The 23,016-nt window shown below is 43.3% G+C and overlaps 1 protein-coding gene across 1 annotated transcript; it reads right to left on the bottom strand.

Moving 5' to 3' along the window:
• Positions 1–808: 808 nt before the first annotated feature.
• ALDH9A1 (aldehyde dehydrogenase 9 family member A1) lies at positions 809–22,708 on the bottom strand. The gene is made up of 11 exons (XM_032463828.1): positions 22,511–22,708; positions 20,559–20,704; positions 14,466–14,595; positions 13,581–13,715; positions 12,420–12,616; positions 11,465–11,605; positions 9,299–9,487; positions 8,981–9,068; positions 5,905–6,046; positions 3,329–3,441; positions 809–1,565 (listed from the first exon to the last, which is right to left on the bottom strand). The coding sequence occupies exons 1-11, from the start codon at positions 22,689–22,691 to the stop codon at positions 1,471–1,473; spliced, it is 1,557 nt and encodes a 518-aa protein (XP_032319719.1). The 5' UTR covers positions 22,692–22,708; the 3' UTR covers positions 809–1,470.
• Positions 22,709–23,016: the final 308 nt, after the last annotated feature.

Genomic DNA, 23,016 nt, shown 5'->3' with positions numbered 1-23,016 from the left:
TGGCGTGACAGTTCTGGCTTTTAGAGTATTTGCCTGTCACAACACGTAATTAGATGCAGGTCCAGGAACAAGGTAACAGGTTAATTCTACGTGCCAGCCTGACGGGCTGGGGGGGGGCCAGACAGCTGGCAAAACGCTATCTCTGGTTTGTCTGTGAGGGTGTTTCCGGAAGTCATTAGCACTGGCACCAGTGAACTGAGTAAAGCAGAGGGCCCTCTCCACCATGGGTGGCCATCATCCAATCCGTCAGGGCCCAAACGGAGCAGAAGGGCAGAAGAAGGGCAAATTTGCCCTCTGCCTGAGCTGAGACGTCCGTCTTCAGCACTCCCGGTGCTCAGGCCTGGACGCGGACTGAGTTACACCCCAGCCTTCTGGGCTCTCCAGCTTGCAGACAGCAGATCGTGGGCTTTCTCAGCCTCCGTGATCAGTGTCCTATCAAAAGTCTCCTCTTGTACATTTCTAATCTATTCTATTGGTTCTGTTTTTCTGGAGAACCCTAATACCACTATTAAATGTAAATTATTCCCCTGAGAGGAAGAGAAGGGGCAAGGTGAGGACCACTGCCACAGCATGAGACGTCGGTGATCTGACGGCTCTTTAAACACAGACACTGCTTACATCAGGGGCTGGGAAATACGGACCCTCAGAGCCTGCACGGCCACCAAAAGTGCAGTACAGCAACTAAAGCGTGCCCGTGTGTACTCACTGCAAAGAAGGTCAAACCCTCTGCCCTAAACACTCAATTTTAGCCCTATTCTGTGCCCTCCTAGAACCCTGAGATGTTAGTTTCAACACGTGAAAACTGAAAGGCTGGACAGTGTGATTTATTTAATTTCCGTATACTGCAGTAGCATCCAGGTAAGCTGTACATTTAAAAGGTAACTCATCCGTCATGAGTACAAGCTGTAGTTCAAGGACTGGAGGTGGTTCCCGCCACCACAGCGCTGAGGGGAGGCACAGTGCTAGCTCTGGCAAGGCGGTGTTCACACCCAACTGACCCATCCGCTGGCCAAGCCCTCTCTCTTCTGACTGTCGGTCTTCGCAATGGAATGACAAGGGGGCATGGCTTAAAAAATGTCAAGGAGCAGAAATCACCTCAACTGACTCGACCAGGAACCCCTGAAGGAGCAGGTTCTTTAAAGCAAGCTGGAGAATGAACCTGGCAGCCGGTGGACTCTGTGGACGAATAATCCTGGCCCCTCCCCCTCTTCCCCAGAAGCATGGTAGAGGCTCTCAAAGATTTCAGAGAAACTGGCGGAAAATCACTGATTTCTTGATTAGCATCTAAAAGGCACTTATGCACATTTTTACTTAGGAAACTGAACAATGAAGAGTGACACTGAACCATTCTCTAATCCTGAACACCCAACGTCCTGGATCTAAACAGCAGGCGGCTGCTCCGCCTGCGTCAACAGAGCCGGTCCTCATTACTCCGAGCCCAGCCACGCTCACTGGCTTCACCGCCTGTTTTCAAAAGGCAGACTCCACGTCACCCATCTCCACGCACACCGTCTTTAGTTGTGAATAATATTCAATTGTCACACGGCCATTCTCTCTGCCGAACCCTGAAAGGAAGAGAAAGGGTGAGGACAAGACAAGCCTTTGCCGCAGCCCCGTCGCAGGCACCGTCAGAGGCAGGGGCGCTCACGGGGCTGGGGGGAGCACAGAGCCCCAGGTTCCGGGATCAAGGCCTCAACTGCAGGCATTAGCTGCGGAGCTAGACACGGGAAAGGTGACCCACTGGCCTTGAGGGACGAGGATGGGGAAATATCATTTCTCACCAGCCGGAATCTTAACTTCCAGTATCTATCTACTAGTCTGGGTTAAGGTCTAAAAATGTTCAGACTTTCTTATTCAGCATAAGAGCATTCTCTGCACCTATCAACCTGCTGCCTTTGAAAGTCGGTGCTAACCTGAAACTTAACTGTACACAGTAGGCCGATTAACCTTCTCTCACACTAAGTCTGTAAGAGCACCCACCACTTACACCCTGCCCTCCCTTAGGTCCTCAAGTTATTCAAAGTCCAGACACTGCCCAATCCCTAGTAGATGGGGTTACGTGCTAAAAGGACAGCCTTCCGTGTGCCCCCTGCCCTAGACTGAAGGGGGCGCTGCCTCCGAGGGGCAAGGCCCAGTCCCCCAAAATGCACATCTCTGGGGGCACCACTCAAAAGGTGACGTACACCAAGGCCCTGGTAGTCTCGCTCTGTCTTTTGTTCCTCTCCAAATCCTCTCCACACAGTTGGCTGGGCACGTGAGGCCAGCTTTCCGGCCCTCTCATCCCATGCACTGATGTCCATGGGCACTGATCCAAAGATTCAATTTCACTGAGGCCTATGCTGCAGATTCCAAACTTTTCCCTGCACTGAGGGTTATGAATTATCAAAACAGAGCCTGGGTTCCTGCTCTGCATTGGGGCCTACGCGTACAGCTCCTCCGGGTACCTGACAGGCACAAGGATCCTTAGTGATGTATGGTTAGGGAATGCCAGGAAAATATCGAACAACAGACCAAATAAAGCTAAACACCCACCATCTCATCATCACTCACCCGTGTTTATACGTTTGCCAACACCATGATGGCCGTGAGTATCTGCCAGGAGACTAGGGGTCAGACTCTAAGAAGGTGCCTCTACAAAGTCCAAGCCAATTTTCAGAAGACCATGGGAAATTAGTGAATATTTATAGGCAACCAACGCCAAAGAAAGAACTTCAAAGTAATGGCTATGTTCCTGATGCCGCAAATCTCCCCCTAACAGACTGGACTTATAAATTTGCCATGTTATGGTAACACGTTTGATTGATGACTGAATACATGAAATGAATGGGCGGTGGCTTGGGGACAACATTCCTGTATGCCACGTGGTGTAGTAATAATGACTATGACTGACTGTTAAATGTAGACTAAGGGATTTTTAAATACTTTGGCATAATAGAGAAAACAAATTAATATATACTGAGATATTACTTTAGAGACACTTCACCTAAACTGAGTCTAAATCTCCACAGCGGATGATGACAAAGACCCCGATGGAAGGTCTAGGGGTGGTTTTATGCTGACACCGATCACAGACTGTGAGGAAAAGCAGTCCTACAGAAGAGATAAACCTTTCTCAGAACCTCCTGGAGAGCTTTTGGGAAAAAAAAAAAAGATCCTTGGCTTCCATCCCTAGAGACAGATCCAGTGGGTCTGGGCAGGACCAGGAATTCACATATTTTCCAGGTGATTCTGATACACAGACAAGTTCAGGAACCGGGGCTGTAAGGACTGAATCGCGGCCAGCGTCTCTAGAGACAGGGGTTTGCTTTCCCGATTCCCAGCTCCTCACCTGACTTCTTGTAGCCACCAAAGGGCAACTCCACGGGGCTGACGTTATAGTTGTTGATGAAGCACATTCCAGCCTGAAGTTCAGCCACCACCCTGTGGGCGCGCTGGATGTCCCTACAAAGAGAAAAAATGCACTGGTTACTCAGAACTTCGTGTTACTACTTTAACAGAAAAAGTTAGACCCCCTGCTTCAAAGGGTCTCGAAATATTGCAAAAGTCTTGTTTCTTCAAAATGTGTTTTAAAATCTTGTGCCATCCAGGCAAAACAGACAAGGTTTTGGGTGTTAAAGTCTCCTTCAAAAGCATGCATAAAAGCAGCAGCAGCAACAAGGGAGCCGAAACAATTCAATGGGGGAAAATAGTGTTTTCAGCAAAAAGTGCTGAAACAACTGGATACCCTGCACGCAGAAGAATGAAGGTCCCTTTCTTCCACCATACACAAAAATTAACTCAAATGGCTCACTGACCTAAAATGTCAGAGTGAAAATCATAAAACTGTTTGAAGCAAACAGCAATAAATCTTCATAACCCTGGGTTAGACAAAATCTTCTTAGACATGATACCAAAGCTAACAGATAAAGAAAAAAATAGAGTAACTATCAAAACTTTTAAAATTGTGTGCTGCAAATGAGACTATCAAGAAAGTGAAAAGACAACTAGGAGAAGCGCAAATCAGAACTATGAGACACCGCTGCACATCCACTAGGATGGTTAAAATCAAAAGAATACACAACAGCGAGTGCTGACTAGGATGTGGAGAAACTGGAACCCTTATACACATTGCTGGTGGGAATGCAAAATGGTGCTGCCACTGTGGAAAACAGTTCAGCAGTTCCTCAAAAAGTTAAACATAATAAAGTTACTATATGATCCAGCAATTCCACTCCTGGGTATATACCCAGCAGAAACGAAATGTACACACAGCCACAGAAAACCACATGCAAACGCTCATAGGAGCATTAGTCACAACAGCCAAAGAGTAGAAACAGCCCAAATGTCTACCATTATTTGAATGAACAAACAAAATCTGGTATATCCACACAGTAAAATATTACTCAGTAGTAGAAAAGAGCCAGTCATGAAAGTTCACACACCGTCTGACTCCACTTAGGTAAAATATTCAAAATAGGCAAATCTATAAAGACAGAGAGTAGATTAGTAGCTGCCAGGGACTTGAGGGGAGAAGACGATGCAGAGTAACTGCTCATGTTCCTGGGATGATGAAAATGTTCTAAAATTAGATTATAATGCCAGTGGTACATACAACTCTGTAAATATGCTAAAAACTACTGAACAGTATGCTTTAAATGGGCAAACTGTATAGTACATGAATTATCCCAGAAAGCTATTTTTAAAAATAGGAGTTACCCTCCTTTGTGATTGTGGCCTTTCTCTGTCTGTCAAGTGGCTAAGCAGAGCAGGAGGAAGAGACTTAACCCACTCAGTCCTCAAATCAAAAAACAGCTCCTCGGAGAGGACGTTCAGGGCGGTGGAACTGCTCTGTGAGATACCACCATGGTGGAAACACGTCCTTACACACTTGTCCAAACCCACGGAATGAACCCTCATGTAAACCGCGGACCTTGGGTGGAGGTGATGTGTTCACGTAGGTCCATCAATTCTAACACAAGTTCCACTCTGGCGGGGCATGCTGACAATGGGGGAGGCCACGCATGTGCTGGGGGCAGGGGTATTTCGGAAATCTCTGTAGTTTCCACTCAGTTCTGCAGTGAACCTCAAACTGCTCTAAAAAATAAAATCTACTAAAAAAAAAAAAAAGCCCCTCAAAGAGAAGCTCTTATATTAGATCCTCGAAAGAGACTGGGTCTTCTTCCCCAGGATCCTGAATACAAAACTACAGAGAAAAAAATTACCTTGTGTATCACCAAAGAAACAGCAATATCCCAAGTGTGTAAAGCACCCTTAGAACACAGCCTGCTGTTGCCAAAGACTAATCAGAGTTTGTATATAATCAAGCAATTGGCAATCATTTTCAAAGAAATTTTACTCCCAAATCATTTTTTGCTTTTCTAATAGGGGTTAAAGTTTATGTACAGAGATGTTAATCACAACATTACTTACAACAGTTAAAATTGGAAATAGCGCCCTAAATATAGAACAATAGAAAAAAAAGGCCCACATGTGTTACAATGCATTCCAATTAGGGACTGTTATAAAGTCACTACAAGTTAAGTTTTTGAAGAATAGTGCCCAGTATTTATATGTCAACACATTTCTAAATTCTTTGACCTGTATGTTTTTAATAGGCACCTAACCTGACACTTACATAGAATCAGAACTCTAAACATTTACTAAATGAATGAAAGAAAAAGGATAGAATTTTCATCAATAAAGTTTATAACTTAATTTAAACTCAACAATAGGGTTCTGTGGCCATTCAGGGCTAACAGAAAAATGCTACTTTTGACATCTTCTGGCTTTACCTGAAGCAAACAGAAAATGTGGATGAAAATGCAGTGAAGACAAACTCCAGTGAGGGGTTAAGATCAATGAAATATCTAAGCAGGTACCGCACCCCATGTCTTCAAAGCTGCCTCGGTGTCCTTCCCCACCTACCTGGTGAAGACACCAGCAGCCAGTCCAAAAGTGGTGTCGTTGGCTCTTTCCAGAACTTCAGCTTCAGTGTCAAAGGATAAAATGGACATAACTGGTCCAAAGATCTCTTCTTTCACACAGGTCATGTCATCTCTGCAATTAGCTACAAACATTATTTTAAAAACAAACAAACAAACAAACATCAGTGAAGGAATTATTATTCCTGGCATCTTAAAACTTCTTATTCATAGTAAACAGTGAAATACATAGCTTTAGAAAAATTTCAGTGTGACATTTCCTTTCTTCAGAAATCAGAATATAGATCAGAAAATCCTTTCTTTGTGACAACTTAACATTATAGATTGAGGAGTCATAGCCTTTGTGTTCATTCTAAACCTACTTTTTTAAATTCATCGTAAGGAAACAGCTAACGCGGTGAACAAGGGTGCCTGTGCAAGGACTTCCATCACAACATTCCTGTAACAGTGGAAACTGAAGGTAACAAACTAAACATCCAGAACAGACCGGGTGATCGCGGGACACATCCATGAACTTCTATGTAGCCTCTAAAAGTCATGCTTTTGCTGAAAATTCAGTAAGTCAATGCTCATGATAAAGTCATTGGAAAAGGCACAAACTGTATATATTGTCCCAATTTCTGTTAAAATGTGATACATGATTTATATTTTTTATACTTTTCCCCATTTTCTTAATGACTGTGGTATGATGAGAATTAGAAATATTTTTTAAAAAAGAAAACTTAGTAGTTGGCTTTATTCCTTTGGTAACTATGTAAGTTTAAAAAGCTAAAGATCTAATCTGTTCTTAGAAACAATAATTAGTACATATATGTAAACTAAAAAAAAATGTGCAGTATATTGTATATATGTATTTACATGCAATATAATGTGTATATGCAGTCGAACTGTACTGTCTACATAATAAAACTGAAAAAAACCCCACAATATAAAAACAAACAAATTTTTGAAGAGATGTTTATATGAAAATGTACTTAAGTTTTTAAGTGGCTAATTCCTTAAAATGATTAAATTCACACTTGACATTTTAAAATACGCATATATAGCTAAAGAAGTTCATATATTTAGATGTACAATCCTGGACCCCAGGGATTCTCAAGACAGTGGTGCTCTTATCTGCGCTGCAGCTGAGGGACAGCTCACCTCAGTGCCAGTGATCACTGCATGGAGGGGGAGAGGTGATATACATGTAAACCATGTGGAGGCAGAAAACAGCTTGAGAACCGCACTACAAACACCAGCTCTCCACCAGCCAAAGCTAAGCGCCAACTGTTTGCATATCTACAAAGATGAGGACTCTGAAAGTGGGTAAGAGGTGGATCAGAGCTTGCATAGCACACAAAGAACAGCACTCTGCTCATCTGTTTGTGACACTCTACTCTGGGGACACCTGAACTATATTCAAAAATATATTAAGTAATTTTAGGTGTACTTAAGGATAGTTTATTACGTTCCAAGTCTTTAAAAACTACTAATCCATATATAATTTTTTAGGGAAATCATTAGCCAGACTATTAATTACTGAAGACAATTCACTACCCAACAGTCCCAGAATAGAGTTTATCTTAACGCAGGCTGATAACACGGTACGGTCCTGTGCGCAGTGAGTTCTCTATTGGAAAGTCAAAGAGACGAGGGGATAAAGTAGCAGCTGATGTATGAGAGAAGGAAAGGTTTCTGCCCAAAATATAACACTCAAATCTCAAGTAAAAGAATCTGAAGATTAAGGCTCTGGAGTCATTCTCAAACTTTAAGGTGTATAAAAATGAACTGGGGACTTACTAACACGCAGATCTTAAGTTCCCAGCCCCTGAGAGGTACATTTGGGGGGTTTAGGGCAGGGATCAGGAATCTGCCCTTTTAACACATTTTCCAAGTGATAATCTGGGGACCATAATCCAGGCTTTCATGCTAGAATGAAGTTAAGCTAGTTATTAGCTCCCTGTTCTTTGCCTGGTTCACAGCTTGTTTAAAAATAACTTTTTTTTTTCTAATTGTAAAATACACGTTCTCTGTAGAAAATCTGTAATATTCAGAAATCCACAAAGTATAATAAAAATCACCCATAGTCCCAGCATCCAGAGAAATCCACTATTAATATAATGATGCAGATACTCCGTTCCTTCTTTTTCTCACGTGTGTACGTGGTTTTTAATAGATCTGGGGTAATACCATACACGCTACTGTTTAATCTATATTTTCTATTTAAAAACATATCATGAGCTTTCCTTCTTAATAACCACAAGCTAATCCATGGCATGGACGCTAAATTCACAGCCTTTAAACCTCAGTGAGTCTTTCTCTGGCAAGGGCTAAAGGTTAACCTGCATCAAATATTAAGTGTTGAAAAGTGACACCACTCTCCATTTCAGAGACAAAAATCAGCTGAATCGATCTTCAAGATAAGGTATAAGGAATTATACAACATAATTCCACCTATATATAGTTTTTTTTAAAGCCACAAAAACTAACAATATTTTATAGGAGGTACTAACAAACATAAAGTGACAGAGAAAAGTACATGGCGCCACCACCATCCACCACAGGGTCACCCGGCAGGAGGGAAGGACAGTGGTGTGGGGGCAGTGGGATGACCACACACTTGACTGTCCAAACCAGGAGAGTTTTAAGATTGAACGAAAATGCTAAAAATCACTATATCATGTAATGTTTAAAATATTAACATATCATCTGACAAATTGGTTTTATTATATTGATGACCTGTAGTTCGCAGAAAAACATTCTTCACCAACTTTCTTGAGAAATGAAATTCATTATTTAATTTTTAATCAAACATGCACTTTCATTTTTTTTGAGCTCCTCACTTCCAGAACAACAGGTGTAGACTCAGAAAGTCCCAGGTAAACTAATTGAGACCATCGTCCAAGAGGAGGGGACAGGAGCCTTCAAAGGTAATGGAGAACGTCTACTTCTTAAATATGAGTAGTGGGGACAGAGTTTGCTAACCCTTGCCTTACACCATATACATAGTTTATAAACATTCTTTTCTATCTGACATTTAATTCAAATTTTCTAAACGCGAGTAAGAAGATGCATACTTAACACACAGGGTCTCATGTAATACCCCTCCTTTAATTTGGGATCTTCAGGTACATACAGGTCTCCACCACATAACACTTTAGCACCCTGACAAAAAAGAAAAAAAGAATGTGTATTTTATGTTAAACGTACAACCCCAATATGCATTCCCAAAATGTTACCTACATCCTCAACAAATGCACACCTAGTCACTCCACTGCAGGTACAAAGCAGAACACGGCTCCCAAACGGACAGGACCACAGGAAAGGGGCGCACAGCAAGCAACCCAGGGGTAATCACCCTCCCCCTCATCATCTCATCTCCATTCGTTTCTCACCTGCTCCTTTGCCACTTTAACAAACCCAAGGACTCGCTCCAGATGTGGCCGGTTGATCAGAGGACCCATCCTTGTATCTTCCAGAAGGGGATCTCCAATTTTTATCCTTTGGGTCTGTTTCACCACTTCCTCTGTAAATTTATCAAGAATATCCTTCTGCACAAATACCCTTGTACCATTACAACACACCTAAACAACAGACACAAATTTATATGTAGGTAAGGGGGAAAAAAGGAAAAGGAAAAAGAAATATAACAGCTTTAAATTTAAGAGACAGTATACTTTCTTTAAAGGTTAGCTCCATTTCTAAAAACTATCACCAAACTGAACAGGATCACACATGTAACTACCCCACCCACAAACTATCTGCCCTTTGAGATAAAAGTTCCATCTTTGTTTTTGTTTAAATTCCCTTAAGGCAATTAATAGATCCATCTGACTCACAGTGGGTGAGTGAAGGAAGAAATGACCCGTCAACTTTAGAACACAGAATTTTAACTACATCCTCAGGCTAATGACAAAAAGAACTGAAAAATGTTGAACTCTTGGTAGAAGGTTTATTTTTCACAGTAGTATAGGTTCACAAATCTGAAACTATTATAGCATATTCTAGGACTGAGCAATTACATGTATTATGAATAATGGAAGCCCAATGTCTCACTGTCAGAGAAGGAAATTATAAATATGGAAGGGAAGAGGCTAAAATAAACCTCGCAGTATTGGAACTATTGGAAATATCTGTAAAAACTTGTAATCATTAATACAGATGGGTACAAACATGGATGTGTGCATATACATACATACACAGATGCCAAAAGTGTATTTCCTAGTTTTGGCTTCTGAGAAGACCCACAAGCAATGATACCCCAGTAGAAATGGGTACACCTGGCATCCAGATCTTGGTTTCTAAATACCATTTACCACTAAATGGAACCAAGCATCCGTAGACAAATGGCTGGCTTTAGAGCTCTGCCAGCAAAGCACAAGATGTGTCTGGGACACCATGATGTGCCAGGCAGTAAAAAAGTGTTAGAGTCAAAGAATAATGAGGACATATCAAAAAGTCCCAGATAGTGGCTCCCACCAGCAGAATCTGCAATTATTTGATCATCAAAATAGATAATAATAGTAATGGGTCATAACCCACAGAATGAGGTAAGAATCCATGGGTCCATGTTGATATAAGTAAACGAAAGAAAAGCAAACAAGGGAGAAGAGAAAGTTCTTTCTTAAGTAAACATAGGGAAAAAAATAGAATTGAAAAATCACCATTTGGTGACCAATAGAAAAAAACATTTCCAGCAAACATCAGAGGGTGCTAACAACAGTGGGTCAAAGTCTGATGAAGAACAGTCTCACTTTATCTCCTACAAGATACTTATTAACCACAAAGGAAGAATCAGGAACTTTAAAGACCCACCTCAAGCAAGTGATCAAAGCCAGCACCACCACTGGAAAACATGCAATGATGAAAAACATGGAAAACATCATTTTTGTGGTGTTTTTTTGCCAAAAATATATAACCTGAATCTAACTTAAAAAAAAAAAAAACAACCACCCAAATGAGGGACATTTCACAAAATAAATGGCTGGTACTCTTCAAAAATATCACGGTCCTGAAAGGTAAGAATGCCTTTAAAACCGTTGCAGATGAAATGAGATTAAAGAGACATGACAACTAAATGCAATGCATCTTCCTGGATTATACCCTGGACCAGCAAAAAAAAAAAAAATTTGTTTTCTTTTGCTAAAAGGATATTAGTCAAACAAATGGCAAGTTCTGAGTAAGGGCTATAGATTGACTAACAGCACTACATTAATATCCAGTTATTAATGTTACAAGTACATTGTGCTTATTTAAGAAAATGCACTTTTTTTTTTTTTTTAAGAATACGCAGAGGTTAGGGACTGTCTGCAGCTTCCAAACAGTTTAGGAAAAAAGTAATCATATGCGTATGTATGTATAGACAAACAGAACAGTAAAACAAATGTGATAAAATGCAAGCATTTGAGGAAACTAGTTCAAAGGTACGTAGGAATTCTTTGTAAAGTTTGTGCAACTCTTCTGTAAGTCTGAAGTTATTTCAAAACAACAAGCTTAAAAACATGCTGTGAGATCAAGGGGTGGAGATTCCTTTTAAGCCTTTTCCAGGGACAGGTACACACCTCGCCTTGTGTGAGGAAATTGGCCATCAGCGCCCCCTTCACGGCATTCTCCATATCACAGTCTGAGAAGATGATCAGGGGAGATTTGCCTCCAAGTTCCAAGGTAACAGGTTTGATTCCTTTGGCTGACATCTCCATGATCTTACAGAACAAGGACAAGAGCATTCAGAAGTTGAACGCCAGTAGGATTACGTGCTAGGTTAATGAGACCCTGAACCTCTGAAGTCATTCTGAACCATGCATGTCTGGCCACCTTGTTCTTCTCAATATATTTTGTCCTTCGGCTACTTGAAACATGTTTTTCCAGAACACTGAAGGGAACCCACAGAACTGCACCTGATGTGCTGAAGAGGGGCGTTCATTTAAAAATACTGTTGATTCACCTGACTGCTGGGGGCAGAAATTCTTCTGTTTCACTGTTACTGTGCTCAAGGCTGACAGGGCTCAGAGCACAAATTAAGGTTAAAACAATGAATCTGAAATAAACTGAGAAAACTTTTAATGAAAAAAAATATGAAAACGAATATATGTATGTATACGTATGACGGGGAAACTGCTGTACACCAGAAATTAACACATTGTAATTGACTATACTTCCGTTTAAATAAATAAATAAATAAAATGAAATAAACTGAGAAAATGCTCTTCCTTCGGAGGTGGCTGCTACATATGACGTAAGTCACAAAAGAACACAAGTAACAGCCCAAGGCCTGCCCCTGAGACACAGGCAGGAGAAGGCGACTCCCGTCCCCACTGGGCCTGCCACCAGCGGGCTGTTCTCATCACCCTGCATGTGCCTCCTTCCCTCAGACATTGGTCCAAAATACCTCCAGCCTCCCTCCCAACACAAGCTAGGTAAAATCAGAGGCCAAGCCTCCAACATGCAGCCTGGGGAGGGCTGACAGGGCCATATCCGCATGGCATCTGTGTTCACCTACTCTGGTTCTAGCTTCACCTTTGAGCCGGTGGGCACACTGCCGGTGAAGGAGACTTTGGCCACGTCTCGATGCTGACACAGAAGCTGGCCTGTGGCGGCCCCTCCTTGCACCACATTGAAGAGCCCAGGGGGCGCGCCAGCCTCAGTGTAGATTTCGGCCAGCAGCAATACAGACACAGGCGTGAAGGGAGACGGTTTAAAGATCATGGCGTTACCTGCGTCACCGAGGCACAGACAGAGAAAGACACTTTGAGACTGAGGATCCTCTGAGGAGGGGGCTGGAGGACAAGTCAACAACTCGGCTTCCTGTTTCCCCTCAAATGCTGAGCCAAAAATGTTACTCGTAAGTAAACACATCTTGTCCTTCCCACTTTGTTTTCTCTCATTAAACAGAACCCAAAGCACACACTTGCAGTCTCAACCAGTAATACCTTACACTTGCATGGCTAGACCCTTTCTCATGTATTATCTCATTTAACGCTTGCAACAGCAGTGTGAAGAAGCTATGATGAGTCCTATTTTGCAAAAGTTGAAACCGAAGACCGGAAAGGTTAGTTAAGTTGATGCGAGTCCCCAGAGCTCATACTTCAGTTCCGTTTCTCCTCTCTCACACAGGAACAGGCAGAAAGAACAAGTAGAGGCAACAGGAAAAAAGCTACCTTTCAACACAATGTCCTAATAGTAATGCTTTTCTAACCAGACAGTTTTCGCTACAATAGAATGTCTTCTTTTCCCACAGATTCTTCTATTTAAACTGTGTGAGAAAACTTTTTGTCAATCAGCCAAAGCTTCTCTGATGGAAGCCTGGTTTATCATTTCTCTTAAGACACAAATGAAGATGGAAGTTTATCTTCTGCTTCCTAAATGAAGTCATGCTCCTAAGGGTTCCTCTATATAGAAATCCAGGCCCAGGATTCTTGACCAGAAAGGAAGAGAACTCACAAGTAACACAAATCTAATTCATTTGACAGTTTAAAAAAAAAAAAAAAAAAAAAAAAGACCCCCAAGACCAGAATTAACTTTCTTCCTTTCCATAAACAAAAATAAATTAAATAAAAATGAGAATAACATAGACACCATCTGTCTACCTAATGCAGAAGCTCCCTAAGAGGCAGGGCAGGGGAAAAACCGTGTCCTCTGAGAGGGGGGCTCACAGGTGGAGGAACGATGCACTCTTACCACAAGCCAAAGCTGGAGCCGACTTCCAGCAGGCGATCTGAAAGGGGTAGTTCCAGGCTCCTATCCCCACACACACCCCAAGTGGTTCTCTTCTCGTGTAACCGAAGGAGCCGCCTGGGAGCTGGATATGCTCGCCTGTGGGGGAAGGAAAGGGGAAGAGGATGCAGTCCGCTTGTCCTAAGACCTGCCTGGCCCCTGGACGCACCCTGCCCAGCCAGACCAGCCCCCTCACGGCTCCCAGCACGCCCGGCTCGCCCTGCCTCCACCCCTTTGTTCATATCCTAGCCCTTGGTACACTGCTTCTGCGTACTCTCTGCATAAAGACTGCCATCTAACCTTCAAATTCACATTCATTCAATTTAATATAATTCTCTAAAAATTTCCTGGGCATTCACTAGATAACTTAGAGGAGGAAATGAAAGAGAAATGGGGAAACACTTGGCAGCTGAAGAGTCTGAGGACCCTGAAACCTCAGACTTCTGGCTCCCCAAGGCCCTCTAGGGTCCTGCTAAACCAGCCACCGTGAAGCGGTGTAAACTTCCTGAACAGCTTGCTAAATAGGCGAAACCAGTAAATATGATGCGCTCAACGACTCTTGCAAGAAGTGGTTTTTCAACAACGTGGTCTATAACTTAGGTACCAGGAGAGATGCTTTATGTACATCATCCCGTTTAATCCTTATAATAACCAAGAAGATAGGATTTATCATCTCCACTTTGAAAAAGGAAAGATGAAGTCATTCCCCGGGATCACCTAAGCAGAGAGCGATGAGCCCAGGGTTTTAACCCCGGCCTATCTCAATCCCCAAACCTTTACCCTTCCCCACTCGGCTCCACTCTCCTGCCTCCTTGCCAGCCAAGCACGGAAAGCCAGGCAAGGGCTTACCGGCCATGGACGCAGCCAAGCCTGCATAGTACTCCAGGCACTGCCAGGAGGTGTCGATGTCCCAGCGGGCCTCAAAGATGGACTTGCCGTTGTTGATGGTCTCCATGATGGCGATTTCATCCTTCCGCTCCTTTGGGGAGAACAGAAGAGCAGATTTAAGACGTGTTACCACACACCTCCACATATTCGACACTTAGAGCAGAATTCACTGCCCAATTTTTAAAAATGGGAACAGCTTGCACTTTCAGTGAAAATGAAAGGAATGGCAGTGTGACATCTGGAAGAGAGAGAAAGGCTTATTGCTAAGAAGCAGCTGTACTCTTCCCCTCAACTTAACTGTCACAGATTCAAGATCAATACCTCATTTCAAGATCAGTTAGAAAAGGGATGTTTTGAGAAATATTATATATGTATGCCTGTATAAATATGTATAGATACGTATGCATGTGTTTGCGTGTATAGAGTAAAAGAGTACAGTCCTTAGGAAAATTATACAAAATAGCCAACACACAATGGACATTTAAAAGGATATACATGCACATGGCTTGAATTCACCCAAAGAAAAGCAGCATCTTAAAATCGTAAGATAATTATTTTCTGATACTCAGTACTCATCAATTCTCTTTTTTTTTATTTAATTATTTTTGTATTATTTATTTTATTTTGGTGGGGGGATTAGGTTTATTTCCCTTTTAGAGGAGGTCCTGGGGATTGAACCCAGGACCTCATGCATGCTAAGCATGCGCTCTACCACGGAGCTAAACCCTCCCCTCAATTCTCTTTTCAAATACTGTTTCCGGTTGTAGCTTACACAACTTAGAGGTGCTAGAGATGGCCCAGGGATGAAAGAAAAGGTTTAGGAAATTAGATCTAAAAAGAAAAGCTAAGTAATGCTCTTTTTACCCCCCAAAGAAGATGAAAAATTTAAATATGTAAAGAAATATTTACTATTATGGGTCTAATTTAAAATAAACGATAGAGTCAAAATCTGAACATACATAAAAGACAAATCAAACAACTGACATGAAGAAGGATTCTTACTAAAACTGATAATCAGAAAGGCTGACCAGAAGCAAAAAAAAAAAAGGCAACAGAAATTAACACGAGTATCTACCCACAGTACAAATCTCAGAAAAGATGGAAGGAGGAATATGGAAATCAGTATGAAATACGGGAAGGGACAGTTTGGTAGTGATATCTGGACGTGTTCTATTTCTACAAAGATCAGCGGGATAAGGTGCTTTGACTCATTCATTCCACATTCATTACTAAGGAAAAAAGGATAGATCCAGTCTCTGCCCTCAAGGAGCTCACTTATGAAAAGGGAAGTTAGTAAGTTCTAAATTAATTTTGCAATTACTGAATAGACACATTCCTTCACAAAAAATAATCTGTTCACATTCAGACATGGTCTGAATTAAACTACCTTTTAAACCAACAATGCACCCTTTCTTCCCCTGATTCTATACTCACCAAAACAACTTTTTAACAATTAACTCGTTTTCCAGTTACTAATACTGGAAGGAGGGTACCCAGGAGGACAGCAAGCATCAGTTCTGAAACTAGGTACAAATTATCCCCCTGTCTTGGATCTGCTGCACATGATTAACGTGAAACATGCTTTAAAAGGCATCGTTAACTGTAAGTGACTTCAACTTCATTTGTAGAATGTAAGAGGGCAACCAGGCCCTAAAGAGGAAGTAGGTACCGGTTCACTACTCGGCATGAATGCACTGATGAACCAGTACATTACATTTCAAACCCGTGAAGAAACATTAAACTGGCAAAGTGAAATGCTGCTGGCTTCCACGTTAACACAAGCGTGAACAGACAGGAAGTAACCTGTGACTATGGATGAAAAGCCTTAGAATATTACTGAGAAAGGAAGTTTTATTCTCGTAAGATTTTTTCTTTCTTATCCTTTTTTTTTTTTTTTTTTTTTTTTTGGTAAACAATGAACAAGCAATTCGCTTTAAGGACTGTTTGAAAGTTTCACCTCAAAGAGAAAATTCAGTTTACTGGCTGGCCTTCTGAGATTTTTCCTGTCTTATTCCAGCATTCTCTACTTTCACAGAAAAGGTTATTTCTAAAAGGCCATGATGAGATCTTTTGACACACCTTACAGAGACCATCAGAAAAAAAATCTTTGACGAAAACTACCAAGGAGTCCAAGTGGGTATCTACCGATAGCTGATACTGCTTACAAGGAAATGGGATGTTTGACCCTCGTGCAATAAGAAGGGCAGAGAGAAGGTGAAAACAATGCAAGTTTCCTGCCCCTTCTACTACAAGAGCCATCACAAAACAGAACTGCCCACCACGACAACGAGCAAGTATTTCTTGGGAAACGCGTGCTTTGTATCCACCCCATCCTCCCCTCCACCACCCTGCTTCACCCGAGACCTGACCAGGGGACCACTGGGAAGAAGGCAGAGGCAAAGGGCAGGAGCCCCACCTTTCTCCTTCACAGACAACACCCTCAGCAGGCCCTGCGTCCAGCTTTTATAAGAGAGCCACGCGAGCAAACCCCCACCCCCACTAAACTGCCCCCTCCCCTTGCTTCAAGGGGAGGAGCTGAGCAAAACTGTTGCAGGCTTTGCAGCCTAACAGACCAGCTCTCACACTGCCTAGTGACACCACCTTGAGCCGGTCTTCCCGGGTTTGCTGCCTCATCTGTCAACTAGTAACAAGTAAAATAACCTCAACATTCCAGGATGTTTTTGACAATTAAATACAATTATGTATGAAAAGCACCTTTAATACTTCTCAGCCAGTTTGGGGATCCTTCACTCTGGTCCCCCCACCATCCTGGTGTGTGCTATACATTCTCCTTATATCCAACCATTTTTCCCTTTCTACCTGGGGGGGGGGGGAGTGCCCACGGGAGGCAAAGGTGAAAGGTCATCAGTTATAGTCTAAGGCTCACACCCAACATAATAGAGATTTCAAAAAGGAAGAAAAGGGAGAGAGGGAAGGAGGAAGCAAGAGAGAGAGGGAGGCCATTTGCTCAGGGACCTGAAGAGTCTCAGGGGGAAAGAAAGCAATAAACCAATCATAACAATGCAGCTGACCAAACGCTACAGACGTTAAGTCCAAGGGGCAGAAGACAGGCACAGCCCCAAACTCAGCCTAGGAAGGTGCGGAGAAGTCTTCCAGGGTGGCCAACATGGAGAAGCCGTCACAGGAGCACAGCATCCCGGCGCGTACGGGGGCAGGGGACGTGAGCACGCACGTGGCAGAGGAAGAAGGGCCAGCAGTGCACGGCTGGGGCTCACGGGGTGCGAAGAGGGGAGGAGATGAGGTGGAGACGAGGGTTGGTCCTGAAGGGCCTGACGGGCCGTGTAATGGAAGGGGAGGGCCAGGATCAGAGGTGCACTTCCAGGCAGACCCTCAGGGGGCACGAGGATGACCACCTCACCCAGGTAGAGCTGGAGGCAAGTGCATAATCCACACACACGATCGTTCCTGCACGTAAATGGTGTTACCATAGTTTCAAATAACATTTTCTCTCTTCTTTTAAGCCAAGTAACAGCTACTTTCATTAGGAGACTCCAACTGAGAAATGACTAGAGCCTACCAGTAAGATTTATGATCTGGTAAAAAGCACCAAAGATTCACTGTGAAAGGGGGAACATAAGACTCACAAACATACCAAAACACGTTCATTTCACTAGGAGTCAGGAGGCTTCTGGCTCCGGTGGAGTAACAGGAACCAGACTTAGACTCCGTCGTAAGCAACTAAAAACACCAATTAAGATACACGTACAACAACTTTCAGATACTGGGCATCAGGCAGCTCACGACAGTGACCCCGAGAGAGAGAAACAAATGAGATGAGTCCTGCACCTGCTCCTGCCCGCTGCCTGGGGAGAGCTCTCCATCACAGCGCCAGGAGGAGGGGCCTGGGGACAGATACTCTGCGTTGAGGAGACAGGTTGGGAGCTCGGGGAGTCTGTGATGGCTACAGTCTGCAGTCTGAGGACGGCAGAGAAAAGAGCTGCACAGAAGGACGACCCCAGAAATCTGCAGAGTCCCCCTAAGTCTTCACCTGAGAACTGATGAGAGTGAGGAAACCACCCAAGGCTGGGGAAAAAACTGAGAAGGTGAAAAAATCCCCAGAACTCACACAGGGCCAGAAGTAGTTCATGTTCCTACCAGCCGGGGGGAGTAAAACCTCACTAACACACAGAGCATCAGGCCAGGTGTTCAGAAGGGTACTCGGCAGTGGGGCAAAATGAGCTGCTCTGGCCACACCTAACAAAGGATAAAAGCAAGCCTTGCAAAGGTTAAACTGATTCCAAGTAACTTCATTGTGTCCCAAAACAAAGCTCTTCAGTATTTTTTTAAGTACAAGAATATTCAGCATCCGACAACATAAAGTTCACAATATCTGGTGATAACAAATTATCAGGCATACAAAACAAAGGAACGTTATATAAACACCCAACCAGGAGGGAAAACCAGTCAACAGGAACAGATCAGAAAATGACAGATGACAGAATTAGGAGACAAGGATGTTGAATGTTATCCTAACTAGTCACGTGTTCCAGAAGGCAGAAGAAAACATGAGCATGTTAAGGATAAAGGAAAAAAAGTCATTTTATAATGATAAATGAGCCAATTCTTTTTTTGCTTCTTTTTTAAAATTTTTATTTACTTATTATTAGTTTTTTGTCTTTTTTTTTTTAAGTCTTTTTTTTTTTAATGGAGGTACTGGGGATTGAACCCAGGACCTTGTGCATGCTAAGCATGCACCCTACCACTGAGCTATACCCACCCCCTAAATGAGCCAATTCTTAGGAAGACATAAGAACCCTAAATGCTCATGCATAAGGAAAAAGTGAGGGACAAATTAGAATAATAAATTATCAGCTTTGAGTTACCACTTTTGGTTTATCAAATTAAAAATAAATTTTAATAGCAGAAAATATTTTGTTGGGAAAAAACTCTCCCTGAGTGTTCTGACATTACTGCATCAGGCTTTCTGAGCAAAGGACACTAGCAAGCTGACCGAAAAGCAAAGGCCTTGGAAGGCAGAGACAGTGTCTCCCTAAAGACAGAAGTCTCTGGAGAGATGTGGAGATACAAAGTTCTCTACTTCTGGTTCCTGGAGACATCTGCTTACATACCAAGGTAATAAATCTGGTGACACCGGAAGGTGTCCCCTTAACCCTGGAGATCTGTTTAATGAGGAACCTGTCTCTCTCCAGAGGAGAGGACGGGCAGATGTGCCAGCAGCCCAATTTTAGGGCTCCTCTCCTGTGGTGCAGCCCACTGTGTGCAACAGGGTAACATCTGGCTCTCACGGCATCACCCCAAGGGGACTGGAGCTCAGAAAACTAGTGCTAACATATTGCTCTGGCTGCTGCATTTCGCTATAATAAACTGTCACTTTCCCTAATCCAGAAAGCCTCCTGTCACTTGTCAGGATACACATAAAACCTTGCAAGTAGAGGAACTCTCCCACCCTGTTTCCGATGTAACACAATGAGGAAAAAACCACCACAGTCCTATCACTGAGAGATATCCTTGATTCAAATTTTGGGGTATAGTCTCTGAATTTTCTAATTTTCTGTAATGAGCATCTAGTAATTTTGCTTTTTAAGACTGTAAAAAAGCTGAACTTTGCATTCTCAGATGGGAGCATCTATGAATCTATGAAATCTTCCCAGGCAATTATAGTAGAAAATAAACCAGAAAAAAGAAAACTCAACTTTAAAAAAACAAACAAACAAAAAAACCAGAAACAAAAAAGAAACGTGAATTTTAAGAGTCATCAGAGGAAAAAGTAAAAAGAAACAAGTCCACAGGGTTAAAATGGAAAAGAGGCAGGCTCTAAAGAATACCTTACCGCTCCAACAAAGAAGGAAAAGAAAACCTTTCAAGGGAGATGTTACAAGGAGCCAAGAGCCAGAAGGGAATTACCGAGTGAAAGCTTGCCGTACATGCCAAGGTGAGCATATGGAAATGTTTCTCAATTTCGTTATAAAGGTAGAACCTAGTAGTGCATCCAAGTCTAACTGCAAATCATCAGAAAGAACTTGCAGAGCAATGCAAGAGGACTTCTCTGGAAGAGAGTACATTAAAACATACCCTTATTATCCTGGCAGCCTCCAAAAGGATTCGGCCACGCTCCATGCCAGATTTTTTACTCCATATTTTAAAGGCAGCCTTTGCATCCTGAACAGCCAAATTTACTTCCTTTTCTCCTGAACATGTGAAAGTAGCTATCACTCGGCCTATGAATACAGGGGAAAGTCGGTGTTATTGCAAATGGTTGCCACACATTTTTTTTAAAGTACTGTGTATCCAATTTTCCTTTTAGTGATCCACTTCTTAAGAAGGGTTTGAACTTTTGAACTAGTGACCACCCCTGCACCAGCAGTTCTGAACTCTTTTTAGGGGGTCACTGGCCCTTTTAAGAATCTAATCAAAGTTGCAGGCTTCCCTCCAGAAAAATGAACTTAACCACCTTACAGAATTACAGAGACCGTGCATCCCTTGCCTAACACACCAAGAACTATGGGCATGTCCTCAATTGGGCAAACCTCTATTTGAGTTTACTGACATTAACTTCTATCAGTTATTTCACAATTCTCCTTAACAATGTTTGAGAATCTCAGTGATCTTGCAAAACCAAAGTTGAAGTGCTCTGTCTCCTGGGTTATGAACTGATTTTAAATCATTGGCTTTTCTTCTATACAAGTCATATAATACTAGTAGTATTTGATGAGTATGGTTAATAAACAGAACATCAAGAAAAAACAGTTCAAAAAGCAAGAATTTTTTTTTCTCCAACATAGGAAAAAACCCAACCTCCTTTTTTTTTTACTTCACTGTTATTCTCTATCCCAGGCAAAATATGAAATGATGTTTTTCTAGACCTTAATCCCAAGGGTTGTGACTGACTCTACCAACAAGAATTCTCTAAAATAACAAGTCAGCAGTTTCTTTTCCCCTCCCACAAGAACATGTGAAACGGCTTTTTCCAGAGACTTTCACAAACCTTCAATTTCTGTTTCAAGTTTGAATAGCTAATTGGTAGAGGCAGTGGCTAAGGTCCGCACACTGCAGGCAATTGAAATAAAGGGCAGTGTTTTTTTCTTTTGTATCAATATCGGGGGGGGGGGGGGGGGTCAAGAGCTGTTTCCTCCTACCTAAAGGAGAGCCTGATCATGCCTGTGACCCCTTCCTGCCCTGAAAAGTCGCTGCTCTGTGATTTAGTGCAATTGGTCAAACCTAAATTCTCCAGTCCCTTGCAATCCCGTTTTATCCCTTTGGCTACACGCCATTCTGGCTTGCACAACAATTTACATTTTTCTCCCCTACAAATACTGCATTAAAGCTCAGCAAAATAAACATAAAACAAAAACAAAACAAAAAACCTTTTCCTCATTTGCTTCGTGATCTTCTGAGTTCCCAGGGCAGACCCAGAGCTTGGCACACATTAAGCACTGGATAAAGGCAGGAATTTTCTTCCCTCCCCCTGTTCTGATTCGTGTCTAGAAATACTTTAACACCAGGGGCTGGTAACAAAGTCCTCATTCTCGCTCATTAGGATCATCTGGGCGCGCTCCTCCATTTTGGCACAAGTGTTTCTTTTCACCCCCGTCCTTCTTAGAACTCTTCTACGTGCACGGTTGAAGACCTTACTGCAGTCCTAGCTTTAAAAATCAGTAATAACAACAACAGAACCTCACACATTGGGCTTTGTGGACTCTCCGTTCAGGCCGTTGTAAAAGTACTTCAGACGCCACCACGCAATTCGCCAGCTTTTTCAGGTTCCTACGACTCCCTTCCCTCCCGGTCCCGCTGCATTCGTGTTTGCAGAGCACCGTTAGCTGCCTACACAAACAACTTTACAGTCTACACGGCCACCTGCCCCCGTTCAATAAGCGTCTGCTGAACGCACTAAATGAAGGTTGAGGGCGGTAAAATAGGTGCACCGCTGCGGCGGCGGGGCGTCCCCCCGCGCCCGAGCCTCACCCCAACCGCGGCCCCCGCCCCACCGCCCGCGGCCTGCCGCCGGGTCCCCGTCGCGTTACCCGTTGCTGGCTCGAACGCCTTCTCGGTGCCGGAGGCGTCCGCCGGATCCACGCGGGCCCCGCCGCGGTAATTAAGCGGCTGCGACACGACAAAAGTGCCAGTGCTCATGGTGGCGACCGGAGCAGGCCCGAGAGCGCGGAGAAGCAGAGAGCGCGCCGCCCTGACTGCTCCGAGAAACATGGGGGCGGGCGCAGCGCGGGGACGGATGTTGAGGGCGGCGGGGAGGGGCGGGGCCGAGGGTAGGGGGCGGGACCTGTGGTGGGAGCGGGGCCGCGGGTGGGAGGGGCCGCGGGGAGGATGGGGCGGGGCCGCGGGAGGGCCCCCTGGAGGCCCCTTAACCGGAAGGACGGGCGACACACCAGAGTCTTGCGCACACGCACACACACGTGCGCGCGCGTTTTATCTCTCTTTTCCAGATCAATATTTAGTAATTTGCAAGAATTTTCGGGTACATCACTGCCTGTAATTAGCCAAGGATCCTACTCTTGATCCTTCCGCCTAAAGG

This window comes from Camelus ferus, chromosome 21 (genome assembly GCF_009834535.1).
Source record: "Camelus ferus isolate YT-003-E chromosome 21, BCGSAC_Cfer_1.0, whole genome shotgun sequence".
NCBI lineage: Eukaryota > Metazoa > Chordata > Mammalia > Artiodactyla > Camelidae > Camelus > Camelus ferus.
The sequence above is the reverse complement of the archived record's forward strand: the minus strand, read 5'-3'. Positions and strand labels throughout refer to the sequence as shown.